The 15,448-nt window shown below is 34.9% G+C and overlaps 1 protein-coding gene across 1 annotated transcript in view; it reads left to right on the top strand.

The window, feature by feature from the left end:
• Positions 1-1,617: 1,617 nt before the first annotated feature.
• Positions 1,618-15,448, top strand: part of LOC121228062 (NAD(P)H-quinone oxidoreductase subunit H-like) — a 35,853-nt gene continuing 22,022 nt past the window's right edge. The window contains exon 1 of the mRNA XM_041111193.1: positions 1,618-2,110. Coding sequence (XP_040967127.1) covers positions 1,618-2,110 — 493 coding nt within the window. The remainder of the gene's footprint in view (positions 2,111-15,448) is intronic.

Consider the following 15,448-nt stretch of genomic DNA (forward strand, 5'->3'; position numbering starts at 1 on the left):
GTTGAAGAAGATTATGATAAATCAGACAAAAAAAAATAGAAAGAAAAAGCAATACAAAAGCAACACAGAAGCAGAGCTTGATTTCTTCCTAAAAAGGTATTTGTGTTTTCAATTGAGATGGATGATTCTTTAAATCAAAGAATAATCAATAATATCAAAGTATATTGCCTCCTGCTTAGACTGATAAATCCAAACGAAATTGTTTTATCTTCTATTCAACGGGGAGAGATGAATCTGGATATTTTGATGATTCAGAAGGATTTAACTCTTAGAGAATTAATGAAAAAAGGAATATTGATTATCGATCCAGTTCATCTATCGGTAAAAAATGATGGATAATTTATTCTATATCAAACTATAAGTATTTTGCTGGTTCATAAAAATAAACACCAAATTAATCAAAGATACCAAGAAAAAACTATATTGATAAAAATCATTTTTATGAATTTATTGCAAGACATCAAAAGATGACTGAAAATAAAGACAAAAATCATTATGATTTGTTTGTTCCTGAAAATATTTTATCCCCTAACCACCGGCGAGAATTGCGGATTCGAATTTCTTTCAATTCTAGGGATAAAAATCGTATGCATAGAAATGCAGTATTTTTAAATAATGTAAAAAACTGTGGTCAAGTTTTGACTAAAAACAAACATCTTGATAGTGATAAAAAGAAACTAATCAAATTAAAGTTTTTTCTTTGGCCCAATTATCGATTAGAAGATTTAGCTTGTATGAATCGATATTGGTTTAATACTAATAACGGCAGTCGTTTCAGTATGATAAGGATCCGTATGTATCCGCGTCTGAAAATTCGTTAATGGTACATTTTAATGGTACATTTTCCCCTATATTATGTATGTATCGTGCCGGGTATGTGAAAACAAATAGATGGTCACAAGGATTGTCTTACATTTTATTCTGATGCACGATACTAATTTAATGACATACATATCAATTAAATCGACAAATGAATCAACAAAATCCTCTTATTTGAACTCTAAAATTTTCTCTTTTGTAGAAATCTCTCACTCTTTTGTATCCCTATACGAATCAAATCGAAACCCGGATTGATTAATTTTATTTGAAAAAAATGATAAAGTTCATAACGAACTTAAAATCATCGTGTATATCAAAATGACTGGTATTATTATTACTGATCAGTAAAATTCACATTCAAAAAAGGGGGAAATTTCTTGGTTTTATGGTAAAAAATTCATTCATCTCAGTTATTTTTCAAGAAAAAAAAGAAGAAAATAGGGGGTTTGTTGAATTTCAAATAGTTAGTTTCACCAATAAGATACGAAGACTTACTTCACATTTGGAATTGCACAAAAAAGACTATTTATCTCAGAGAGGTCTACGTAAAATTCTAGGAAAATGTCAACGACTGCTATCTTATTTATCAAAGACAAATAAAATACGTTATAAAGAATTAATTGGTGAGTTGGATATTCGGGAATCAAAAAATTGTTAATTTGAAAAATTTGAATTAGTCGATTTATTAGATTTTCATTTTGATGTACTTGTTTTCGTTTTCAACAATTCATGTAAGAATGAATCGAGGAAAAACTTATGAATCTATCAGCTACAGAAAAAGACCTTATGATAGTCAATATGGGGCCTCACCACCCATCAATGCATGGTGTTCTTCGTCTCATCGTTACTCTAGATGGTGAAGATGTTGTTGACTATGAACCAATATTAGGTTATTTACACAGAGGAATGGAAAAAATTACGGAAAACCGAACAATTATACAATATTTGCCTTATGTAATGCGTTGGGATTATTTAGCCACTATGTTCACGGAAGCAATAACCGTAAATGAACCAGAACAGTTGGGGAATATTCAAGTCCCTAAAAGGGCCAGCTATATCAGAGTAATTATGTTGGAGTTGAGTCGTATAGCTTCTCATCTATTATGGCTTGGACCTTTTATGGCAGATATTGGTGCACAGACCCCCTTTTTCAATATTTTCAGAGAAAGAGAATTAGTATATGATCTATTTGAAGCTGCCACCGATATGAGAATGATGCATAATTATTTTCATATCGGAGGAGTGGCGGCCGATCTACCTTACGGCTGGCTAGATAAATGTTTGGATTTCTGTGATTATTTTTTAACAGGAATTGTTGAATATCAAAAACTTATTATGCGAAATCCTATTTTTTTAGAATGAGTTGAAGGGATAGGCATTATTGGTGGAGAAGAAGCAATAAATTGGGGTTTATCCGGCCCAATGCTACGAGCATCTGGAACCAAATGGGATCTTCGAAAAGTTGATCATTATGAGTGTTACAACGAATTTGATTGGGAAATCCAGTGGAAAAAAGAAGGAGATTCATTAGCTCGTAGCATTGGAATTCTATAAAAATAATTCAACAGGCCCTGGAAGGAATTCTGGGAGGTCCCTATGAGAATTTAGAAATTCGATGCTTTGATCGTGATACGAGCACGCCCCGCGAACTTTATCGAGCAAGTATGTCAAGCCGAGCAATGACATGTTGGCAAGCTAATCTGATACGAGTCACAAAAGCCCAAATTCTTGAAGGCGAGGCCCAATAAGCAAATTCCCAGCCCAATCAAGAAATCCATCCATACTTAGTTGAAAATCAGGCCAAATTGTCAAAGTGGCCCAAGTTGTAAAGTTTTATTTTTATTTTTATTTATTTATTTATTTATTTACTTAGTTTAAATTTTTATGTCAATATTCAGTCCAAGAGTCCCAGATAAAATGACCTTTGACCAAATATCCATATTAAAATAATTAGGAGTTTTCTAATTAGATTAGGACTAGTTATAAGGCCTATTTAAAGGCATGGCTGTCCACCTTGTTAAAACACTTATCATTATTATTAAAATTTCAGATTTGTTGAGAGCAGAATTTTCTTTGAGTTTTCTCCAAGATTTCTCTCTTGATTTTTCTTTAGAAGTTGTTTTAACAATCTTGTGATTGTGGGAGCCATCTTCAACCTTCTTCTTGCCATTGATATTCTTTGGAGGGGAGATTAGAGCCGTTTGAAGGGAGTTGTGAGATCTTTCGAGATTTCAAGGCTTCTTAGGACTTATCTTTTAATTTCTTACTGTCAATTCTTTCTTTATTTCTACTTGTGCTGAATCATTATCTAATCTATTTTCTGTTCTTATTGTGTTTTCAGCCTTTTTCTATCTTAAGGAATCAGCCCAAAAATCCCCAATTTCTAGGGTTTTTCCATACTCTTTTTGGGTGAAATTAGATTGTCGAAATTTGGGGAAAACTATCTTGGTGTTCAATTGGGAAGAACACAATCTCCTTGAGGGTTTCAAGAACCCTAACACTTATCTCTATTCTCAATTTGATTCTTTGCTGATTTGGGGATTTTATTTCAGATCTGGAAATTCAAAGTTCTAATCTTTTAATTTTTCTGTTTCGTTTCGGATCTGATTGTTTAGGGTTTTCGTAGGAGTTTCCCGTGACTTGGCAACTCGATCTTGGTCCGCGCGCAACCCGTATCATTTGGTATCAGATTTTGGGCGTTTTGGGTGTTCTTGGTTGATTTCTAAACTGATCTCTATTTTTTAAAGCACAAACAGCAGTTTTACCCAGAAAAATTGTTCAAAAAAATTCATTTGAGTGGGTAAACGTTGTCCGATTGATCTGAAATTTTACATACATGTTTTTGGCACTGTGATTGAATATAAAAAAATTATTCCCGCAAAAAAATCAGTCAAAAAAGTCAAAATAATAAAAAAAAAGACGAAATTCAATAAAAATTTAAAAAAAGATTCAGCGGGTTGGATTTGGTGCCCAAAATTTCCAGATAAAAAATTCAATATAGAAGGACACTCCAGATTTAATTTCGTGATTTTTGGAGATCGGGAACACCTCGAACGAAGTTGTCAAGTTACTCCGTAGTTTTTCGGGTTTTCTGTTTTCAGCAATTTTTTATTGATTCTTAGCTGTAGGTTTTCATTTGTTTACCTTTATTCTTCCTTTACGTTATCTAACACCTTGTTGTTTCTTGTGTTAGTAGGATTTAAACGTGTGCACAACTTCTTCCTCGGTGCAACACAAATCAATTGGTGTCTCGTCAGTTTTTGGCATCCTAGTGCAAATTAGGATTCTTTGGTAGTTTGGTTCACACTCTCTAATTGGTTGATATAAACTCTGATAAAGAACTCACAAGATTGAATTCGACCTCATTGAGAATTTGATTTTTCTTTTTGAGTGATTAATGGTGAGGTTTGCTAACTTTTATTTTTGAGTGTTGAGTGTTTATTTTTTACAGGTTTTGAAGATGTCTAAAGGTGATAATAATGATGCACTTATGAAAGTCCAACAACAGTTAGACAGACATACTACTGCAATCACACAAATAAATGCTACACTTCAAGCATTGAATACTACTTTGAATGAGGTATGAGTGAATCAAAAACATCAATATCGAGATCCAATTAAGGAAGATAGGGATAACCAGCCCCATAGGTGCAACCCTCAACGTGTCCCTAGAATGGATGATGATTGTCATGATCATGGACAATCATCTTTGGCAAAACCAAAGAGCGAGCAGCAACGAGAACATCTCTTTCATACTCGCTGCCATGTACAAGGTAAGCTTTGTAGAGTTATTATTGATGGTGAAAGTTGCTCGAACATAGCCAGCACGACGATGGTGGAAAAGCTTTGCTTAAACCACTACCAAGCATCCACAACCTTATCAACTACAAGGGCTTAGCAACGAAGGCCAATTTAGGGTCACTCAACAAGTGCGCATTGCCTTTTCTATCGGTAAGTATCAAGACGAAGTTGTGTGCGACGTAATGCCTATTCAAGCCTGCCATTTGTTGCTAGGAGAACCGTGGCAACTAGATCGAAAGTTCACTCACGATGGTCGTACCAATAGGTATTCTTTCAAGCATCAAGGAAAGAAACTTACCTTAGTGCCGCTCACTCTGGAACAAGTCCATGAGGACCAAATCAAACTGAAAAATTCTGTTAAAACAAGTGAGGAAAAAGAAAAAGAGAATGAAAAAGAGCAAAAAGAGATTGAGAGTGAAAAAGAAATTGAAGAAAGAAGAGAAAATGAATTAGAAAAAGAAACAAAAGAAAAAGACGTGGAAAGGGTAGTGAGGAATGTTTCCACTAACCAAGATATGAATTTTTCTTGTGTTGCTACTTTTCAGGTTCCCGAAAGATCGAAAGATAACTTTCAACTTCAATACCTCTCAAATGAAAGACGCTTTCATACGATCAACTTAAGCAAAGATGAAATCACACTACATGATCCCGAAGGTAAGCGAGGTAAGGAAATTTTAGAAACCGAGTCCAGTGCAGATTTGAAAACTTTTGGTGACTTAGTTCTTAAAAGATCCCCTCATTTTGATCCGATTAATTGTTACTCTTCGATTGTGGTTGATAAAGTCATTACGAAAAGAAGCGTGATTTGTTATTCTCTTGATTTACCTTGTGTAAAATCCTTGAATTTGTCCAAATCTGTTTTGGAGAATAAGGTAACGAAAATTTCCAAATTTGTTTTCAATTTATATTCGTGCCTTAAACAGTTTATGTGGTTGTACATGAAGTTTGAGTTCCATTTGACAAAGGTTAACTCAACAACGGAGATTCGACTACACTATGCCCCCGATGAGCGAAGGTTTGTTTTAAATGAAAAAGGTAAAATCGACCCTTATTCTTCTGCTTATCGAGGTAAGATGCTTGAAACCTTTGAAACACTTTTGTACTCCTCGGATAGTGATAAAGATCGTGTTGATGAACACTTAGATCGAAACGTGCTTGACTGTCCTATTTTATTTATTGATGATCTATCTGTTTTGATGGTTGATAAAAAGATTCTTGTTTTTGATAATGCATGTGTGAGTGAATCTATAGACGACGATTAATGCATGGTATGATTATGCAACTCTGTGAACCATGTGAATCTTTTCAAATACCTACTTGTGACGATTATGTTTACCATTTGATTTATCACTCGCAATTTATTCATGGTTTGTGGGAACAATGTGAGACGACTGAATGCCTTAAAACATGTCCATCTTTGTTTCAAATATTTGACGAGGCAGTGGTGAGTAAATTAGATTGTTTGCATGGTAATCTGAATCTGTCCATTCACATGCGTTATACCTGTTCTGTTATGCTTATGATTGGACTACAAGCTTGTTTCCGTTGCTATTTACTATCTCATGGCTATTCTTTTCAGTGGACTCAATTGCCATTAGTCCCGTTCGATAGAGGAAAGTTGATGCGATCCGGCTCGGTTGATGGAGTCAAGTTCACTTAAGTTGCCCGATCGTCGACGAGAAGTATTGGTTGATGTCAAATTGAGATAACTTTATGGAGTTGTTTTAAGCGGAAGTAATTAAAAGGGTTCAAAAATGGCTTGGTTTGGAGAATGGATGGTTCGATTTAACAAAGAAAATAAAGTTTAAGTAGATAGATAAAATGGAATGGAAATTGAACTCAAGCGAAGAACGATTCAATACTATGTAAAGTATTGCCCCGGGACTTATATTGCTCAAGGTGGATTAAATGGATTGTAGAAGATGGACCTTGACCCGTTACCTATAGAGAGGTAGGAACCAAAGGTATAAAAAGGTGGATGAACGCCACACCAGGATGGTGATAAGTTCAAGAAGTCGGGTTGACGCCACTAGCGAGCTAGATAAGTCAGAACGAGACTCGTACGAAATAGGATAGGAGGAAACCTCACAATCAAGTTTTCAATAATCAAATTCTGTAACCTTTTACAATAAACAAGTAAGCTATTTATAAGCCTAAAATGCCTATTGATATTCGGCATCTATGTTGTTCACACTAACTTAAATTCTGTTCACACAGGTATTTAACATGTTCACACAAATAGCATTAAAATCCAGTTCATGCTTGAAGATGGAACATGAATTGGCCGAACCATCATGATGCTTCACTTGATGCATTCATGCATCCTTAGCCTTGAAGAATCTCCATAATTCCATGAATGTGCAGCTCTTTAATGATCCTACATCTCCCTTGGCTGAATGAGGCATTAATGTGCCTAAAATACTTGAATGGTCATCTTGAAAATGCATGAATCATGCATGAAACGTCCCATGTATTTTCCCCCATAAATATGATCCATGAATCTTCAAATACATGAACTTTCAGCAACTCCCTCTTGCATGAACGTCCCAAATGCATGTGCTCCTTTAAATGCCATCCATTGAACCTCAATTGTGCATGCACACTCCCATACATTGCACCAATCCGTTCATGAACCTGCATCAAATTAAATCAGCAAGTTAAATGCATTTCAAACACATTAAATTAGCAGCATATGAACTCAATAATTTGCACATTAAATTTGGCCATACATATTAACAATTTTAGACATATTTAAAACATCATAATTAATTAAGTATTTAATTTAGATATAATTAAAAAACTTAATTAATTATTTGTCCAGATTTTAACAAATTAACTAACTTAAGATAAACAACTAATTTAACTAATGACAAATTAAATGGTTTATTTCAGCAAAATAAATGCAAGCTAAAGAAAGCTAAAAATAAGCTCATTGGGTTAAGATTGAGCTGAATTGAGCTTGAGTGAGTTGACTTGAGCTCGAGTGAGCTGGAAACGAGCTAAACGGAGCTTAACGAAATGAAATTGAACTAATTCAGCTCGCATGGATTTGCAAACAATGCTTAGGGAGCTGATCCAAAAGTGTGCCCGGGGCATGGTCGTATCAAAAGTCGAGTTCATTTGATTTTTTAGATTCGAGGACGAATCTTTTTGAGGAAGGGGGGAATGATACGAGTCACAAAAGCCCAAATTCTTGAAGGCGAGGCCCAATAAGCAAATTCCCAGCCCAATCAAGAAATCCATCCATACATAGTTGAAAATCAGGCCAAATTGTCAAAGTGGCCCAAGTTGTAAAGTTTTATTTTTATTTTTATTTTTATTTATTTATTTATTTATTTATTTACTTAGTTTAAATTTTTATGTCAATATTCAGTCCAAGAGTCCCAGATAAAATGACCTTTGACCGAATTTCCATATTAAAATAATTAGGAGTTTTTTTATTTTAGTTTTCTAATTAGATTAGGACTAGTTATCAGGCCTATTTAAAGGCATGGCTGTCCACCTTGTTAAAACACTTATCATTATTATTAAAATTTCAGATTTGTTGAGAGCAGAATTTTCTTTGAGTTTTCTCCAAGATTTCTCTCTTGAGTTTTCTTTAGAAGTTGTTTTAACAATCTTGTGATTGTGGGAGCCATCTTCAACCTTCTTCTTGCCATTGATATTCTTTGGAGGGGAGATTAGAGCCGTTTGAAGGGAGTTGTGAGATCTTTCAAGATTTCAAGGCTTCTTAGGACTTATCTTTTGATTTCTTACTGTCAATTCTTTCTTTATTTCTACTTGTGCTGAATCATTATCTAATCTATTTTCTGTTCTTATTGTGTTTTCAGCCTTTTTCTATCTTAAGGAATCAGCCCAAAAATCCCCAATTTCTAGGATTTTTCCATACTCTTTTTGGGTGAAATTAGATTGTCGAAATTTGGGGAAAACTATCTTGGTGTTCAATTGGGCAGAATCACAATCTCCTTGAGGGTTTCAAGAACCCTAACACTTATTTCTATTCTCAATTTGATTCTTTGCTGATTTGGGGATTTTATTTCAGATCTGGAAATTCAAAGTTCTAATCTTTTAATTTTTCTGTTTCGTTTCGGATTTGATTGTTTAGGGTTTTCGTAGGAGTTTCCCGTGACTTGGCAACTCGATCTTGGTCCGCGCGCAACCCCGTATCATAATCCCAGTTCGTTTCCAGCTCCACGAGCTCTGTCCAACTCAAATCCAGCTTATTCGAGCTCAATCCATCTTGCCTGAGCTAAACCGAGCTCACTCCTAGCTCACTTTCAACTCACGAGCTAAACCTTAGCTCAACTTCAGCTTAGGAGTTTAGCCTCAGCTCAACTTTAGCTCACGAGCTAAAGCTTAGCTCATTTTAGTTTAAACTCGGTTTTTTCTTTAATGCATTAAATAAAAATTTGCACATATTTATTTAAGCATTAAACTTGTCTTATATTAATACTTGTTATTAATATGTCATAGTCATTACATAAATTGATTATGTTCACATAGCTAAATTAATGCATGACAGTAATGTGTTCACATCATGCCGAATTTATGAGTGTTCATGAGATATCTTAATGACTTGTTTATTTCATGTAGGTACATCCCTTTGGACGGTACAATGTATGGATGAAGAAACATCTCTTTTGGGCATTCCACACTCATGAATGAAGAAGTATTAAATGCTGGTGCATGTATGGCTAGATGCAAGGTTTCTACAAATTCATGCATGTGTCGAATGCATGTATGGACATTGAAGGCTAGTCCATGAATGGATCAAATGCATGGGATGATAGAATGCATGAATGGCTTAAGTGCATGTATGGTGGCTGTCTCCTAACTTTCCAAGGCACTTATTCGGCCAAGAAGTAGTTGTTCACACTTTGAATTGACCTATAAGCTACTACACATGCATGGATGGGTTCAAGAACGTCCAAAGGAAGGAATTAACTCAATAATTGAACACATTGATTGAACTAAGTGTATACACAAAGGGGAGAACGAATTTACTAGGTTCATGCTGCCATTTATGAACCTACATGCTATTAAAGAGTTTAATTATGAGGATACATGTTCCATACAAGTGCATGAACGTCCCAAGGAGATGAATGCAACCTTTGGTGCACATACAAGTCACTTGAAGCCTTTCTTTATGATTAAGTATTCATGCACACACTTGGGGGGAAGAAAGTGTCCATTGAACTAGTTCATGAATCTGCCGAATTTATGAACTATTTTAATACATTAGTGTGAACGTTTTTATTATTGTGTGAACACCTAGATGCCGAATTTGAATGGTCATCTATGTGCCTATAAATATTTGTTTTTCTTTCAATTGTAAGGGACTTTTTGCTAAAATTTTTATTGAATTTAATCTTGTGAGAATTTTCTTCTCTAAACTTTGTTTGAGACTTTGTTGACTTATCTACCTAGTAGTGGCTTCAACCCTGTTTCGTTCACCCATATACCGAGGTTCCTACTTTGTTAAGTAGTGGGTCGAGGTTCTATCATTTTCATTTTCGCCTTGAAAGCCTATAAGCATTTGGGTCGATATTTTCTAATATTGGTTCGTGCTTGCTTTTGAGTTCCTTCTTTCCATTCTTTCATTTACTTTAAATCGAACCTTAATATTCATATTTTAAACCCTTCATTTGAACCCCTTGAATAGCTTCCGCATAATTTATTTAGGAACATTTTTTTTGAACAAATCGAACGATACTTTCTCGTAGACAATCGGGCAAACTCGCATACGACTCGACTCTCCCCGAGGCGGTTCATATCAGATCGAGAAAAGGATCCAGAATGGAATGATTTTGAATATCAATTCATTAGTAAAAAACCTTCTCCCACATTTGAATTACCGAGACAAGAACTTTATGCGAGAATGGAAGCCCCAAAGGGAGAATTAGGAATTTTTCTAATAGGGGATCAAAGCAGTTTTCCTTGGAGATGGAAAATTCACCCGCCGGGTTTTATCAATTTGCAAATTCTTCCTCAGTTAGTTAAAAGAATGAAATTGGCTGATATTATGACGATACTAGGTAGCATAGATATCATTATGGGAGAAGTGGATCGTTGAAATGATAATTTATACGACAGAAGTAGAAGATATCAATTCTTTTTACACATTGGAATCTTTAAAAGAGGTCTATGGGATCATATGGATGTTGGTCCCTATTTTGACTCTTGTATTAGGAATCACAATAGGTGTACTAGTAATTTATACGACAGAAGTAGAAGATATCAATTCCTTTTACACATTGGAATCTTTAAAAGAGGTCTATGGGATCATATGGATGTTGGTCCCTATTTTGACTCTTGTATTGGGAATCACAATAGGTGTACTAGTTGTATGGTTAGAAAGAGAAATATCTGCAGGAATACAACAACGTATTAGGCCTGAATACGCCGGTCCTTTGGGCATTCTTCAAGCGCTAGTAGATGGAACAAAACTGCTTTTCAAAGAAAATATTCTTCCATCTAGAGGCAATACTCGTTTATTTAGTATTGGACCGGCTATAGCAGTCATATCAATTTTACTAAGTTTTTCAGTAATTCCTTTTAGCTCTCGCCTTATTTTAGCCGATCTCAATATCGGTATTTTTTTATGGATTGCCATTTCAAGTATTGCTCCCGTTGGACTTCTTATGTCAGGATACAGATCAAATAATAAATATTCCTTTTTAGGTGGTCTGCGAGCTGCTGCTCAATCGATTAGTTATGAAATACCATTAACTCTATGTGTTTTATCAATATCTCTACGTCCGATTCATTGAACTAGAAACTTTCATTTTTACCTATTCCTTTCGTTCTAGAAAATAAGTTGAGTTGATAAACTAAATTAGATAGTTATATATGAGTGAAAGAAAACAGCTTATATATTCGCAATAAATTAAACAAAAAAATAGAATCTCATTTCCTATGTACAAAAGTTAAGTGGAAGAAAACGTAAGCGGAAGGAGTCTTTACCCCAAGACGGGTTGATTAGTCAATCTAGCTTGAAGCGGGCTCAAAAGATCAACTGATACGAGCACGCCCCACGAACTTTATCAAACAAGTCTGTCAAGCCGAGCATTGACATGTTGGCAAGCTGATCCCAGCTCGTTTCCAGCTCCACGAGCTCCGTCTAGCTCAAATCCAGCTTATTCAAGCTCGATTCAACTTGCCTGAGCTAAACCGAGCTCACTCCTAGCTCATATTCAGCTCACGAGCTAAACCTTAGCTCAACTTCAGCTTAGGAGTTTAGCCTCAGCTCAACTTTAGCTCACGAGCTAAAGCTTAGCTCATTTTAGTTTAAACTTGGTTTTGTCTTTAATACATTAAATAAAAATTTGCACATATTCATTTAAGCATTAAACTTGTCTTATATTAATATTTGTTATTAATATGTCATTGTCATTATATAAATTGATTATGTTCACATAGCCGAATTAATGCATGACATTAATGTGTTCACATCATGCCGAATTTATGAGTGTTCATGAGATGTCTTAATGACTTGTTTATTTCATGTAGGTACATTCCTTTGGACGGTACAATGTATGGATGAAGAAACATCTCTTTTGGGCATTCCACACTCATGAATGAAGAAGTATTAAATGCTGGTGCATGTACGGCTAGATGCAATGTTTTTACAAATTCATGCATGTGTCGAATGCATGTATGGACATTAAAGGCTAGTCCATGAATGGATCAAATGCATGGGATAATAGAATGCATGAATGGCTTAAGTGCATGTATGGTGGCTGTCTTTTAACTTTCTAAGGCACTTATTCGGCCAAGAAGTAGCTGCTAACTAATTCTATGTTGACCATAGAGCTCCTTGAACATGTTCACACTTTGAATTGACCTATAGGCTACTACACATGCATGGATGGGTTCAAGAATGTCCAAGGGAAGGAATTAACTCAATAATTCAACACATTGATTGAATTAAGTGCATGCACAAAGGGGAGAACGAATTTACTAGGTTCATGCTGCCATTTATGAACTTACATGCCATTAAAATGTTTAATTATGAAGATACATGTTCTATACAAGTGCATGAACGTCCCAAGGAGATGAATGCAACCTTTTGGTGCACATACAAGTCACTTGAAGTCTTTCTTTATGACTAAGCATTCATGCACAAACCAAGGGGGAAGAAAGTGTCCATTCAGCTAGGGCATGAATCTGCCGAATTTATGAACTATTTTAATACATTAGTGTGAACGTTTTTATTATTGTGTGAACACCTAGATGCCGAATTTGAATGGTCATCTATGTGCCTATAAATATTTGTTTTCTTTCATTTGTAGAGGACTTTTTTGCCAAAATTGTTAGTGAACATTTGTTCTTGTGAGGTTGCTTCCTCTCATATCTCGTACAGGTTTCGAAAGACTTATCTGGCTTGTGCTAGTGGCGTCAATCATCTTGTTTGAACTTATCACCAATCTTGGTGTGGCGTTCACCTATCCATCTATCCATACTTTCACCTTAACAACATAGGAACCGGGGTGACACTTCTTAGTGTTGAATCATTCCTGACGTTGAGTTCTTTTTCCATTCCCATCCTTCAAATTATTTTCTTGTTATACCAAACCGACCCATTTATCCATCACCCATCTTTGCTACACATAACCGAACCTATTACTAAACTTACCCTTCTTGAAACCTTCCGCTTATTCTAATCCATTATTTTACTTTTATTACTAAAATCCGAGACACGAACGACTCTCTCGAACTACGATCGGGCAACTACGTGAATTCGACTCATCTACCCGGGCCGGATCACATCATCAACCGTATAGAGTTTTCGCTATCCTTTGTATGGATTCCCATACATGTATTGCTAAACAAACGCGGGATTGAACAAAAAACGAGTGGATGGTTAGGAACACCAAAATACATAAAGGATTGGTAATGGAGATTATGTAAATTATATAAAAAGAGACTTCTGGATAACATAAATAGAATACTAATTGGGGCTTTAAATTCGTAGAAATGACTAGGCAGTACTCCCCATGATTCCGGTCCAGAGTATCCTCCTATCTGCCGATTAAAGTATATGACTATCAGGAACGAAATAATCCTTTACTATTTTTGAGTTTAAGCCCCATTCGTTGTTTTATTAGATCCGAAAGCAGAATCGGAACGAAAAAGAAATAATAAAGAATAAAAAAGAAATCTTTTTTTTATTCTTTCTTTCATAGATATAAATAGATCTAATCCGTGTCATGATTTATGAGCTAATTGAATGTTTCATTTTTTTCGTAATAGAAAACAATGGGTTGAAATATCTATTGATATTCTACAAGAAGTATTTTATTGAAGGCTTAAGTTATTACTCAACAAATAAAAATTGAAATTATGAACGAGCGAGATCAATTCAGAAGTACATTTTTTTATTCTTTAGAATATAGCAGACAGAATTCCATTGGTATAATTTTGGACCTTCCAAACTATTTTTTCTCTATCTATTCTACAAATATACGAAGATAAATAATACTGATTCGGTCCTAAAATTTATTTGTGACCCACGAGGAGCCGTATGAGGTGAAAATCTCATGTACGGTTTTGGACTAGCGATGTAAACAGTGATGTTATCATCGACTATAATTATCTAATAGTTCAAGTACAGTTGATATAGTTGAGGCGCAATCAAAATATGGTTTTTGGGGATGGAATTTGTGGCGTCAGCCAATAGGGTTTATCGTTTTTCTAATTTCTTCTCTAGCAGAATGCGAGAGATTACCTGTTGATTTACCAGAAGCGGAGGAAGAATTAGTAGCAGGGTATCAAACCGAATATTCAGGTATCAAATTTGGTTTATTTTACGTTGCTTCCTATCTAAATCTATTACTTTCTTCGTTATTTGTAACAGTTCTTTACTTGGGGGGTTGGAATACTTCCATTCCGTACGTATTCGTCCCTGAGCTATTTGAAATAAATAAAATAAATGGAATCATTGGAACGACAATTGGTATCTTTATTACATTAGCTAAAACTTATTTGCTTTTGTTTATTTCTTTCGCAACACGATGGACTTTACCTAGGTTAAGAATGGACCAATTATTAAATCTAGGGTGGAAATTTCTTTTACCCATTTCTCTCGGTAATCTATTATTAACAACTTCTTTCCAACTTCTTTCACTGTAAAGAAAAAAAGAATATGAGATTCATGACTTGGTTCAAACAAGAGAAAAAACAAACATAAAATTATTCATAGATATTCACGATATGTTCCCTATGGAAACTGGGTTCATGAATTATGGCCACCAAACAGTCCGAGCAGCAAGGTACATTGGTCAAGGTTTCATGATTACCTTATCCCATGCAAATCGTTTACCCGTAACTATTCAATATCCTTATGAAAAATTAATCACATCAGAGCGTTTCCGCGGACGAATCCATTTTGAATTTGATAAATGCATTGCTTGTGAAGTATGTGTTCGTGTATGCCCTATAGATCTACCCGTTGTTGATTGGAAATTTGAAACGGATATTCAAAAAAAATGATTGCTTAATTACAGTATTGATTTCGGAATTTGTATATTTTGTGGTAACTGCGTTGAGTATTGTCCAACAAATTGTTTATCAATGACTGAAGAATATGAACTTTCTACTTACGACCGTCACGAATTGAATTATAATCAAATTGCTTTAGGCTGTTTACCAATGACAGTAATTGACGATTATACAATTCGAACAATTTTGAATTCAATTCAAAGAAAAACTCAGTAAGTAAACCTCTTGTTCTATTAAAGTAAAGAGAAATTTCCCATTCATTCTTTTAAGGTTCCATTTTGGTTTAAGTTAAAACACTGTTTGGTTTGAATTAAAAAAAGAATGAGGC

Source organism: Gossypium hirsutum, chromosome A04, assembly GCF_007990345.1.
Source record: "Gossypium hirsutum isolate 1008001.06 chromosome A04, Gossypium_hirsutum_v2.1, whole genome shotgun sequence".
Lineage (NCBI taxonomy): Eukaryota > Viridiplantae > Streptophyta > Magnoliopsida > Malvales > Malvaceae > Gossypium > Gossypium hirsutum.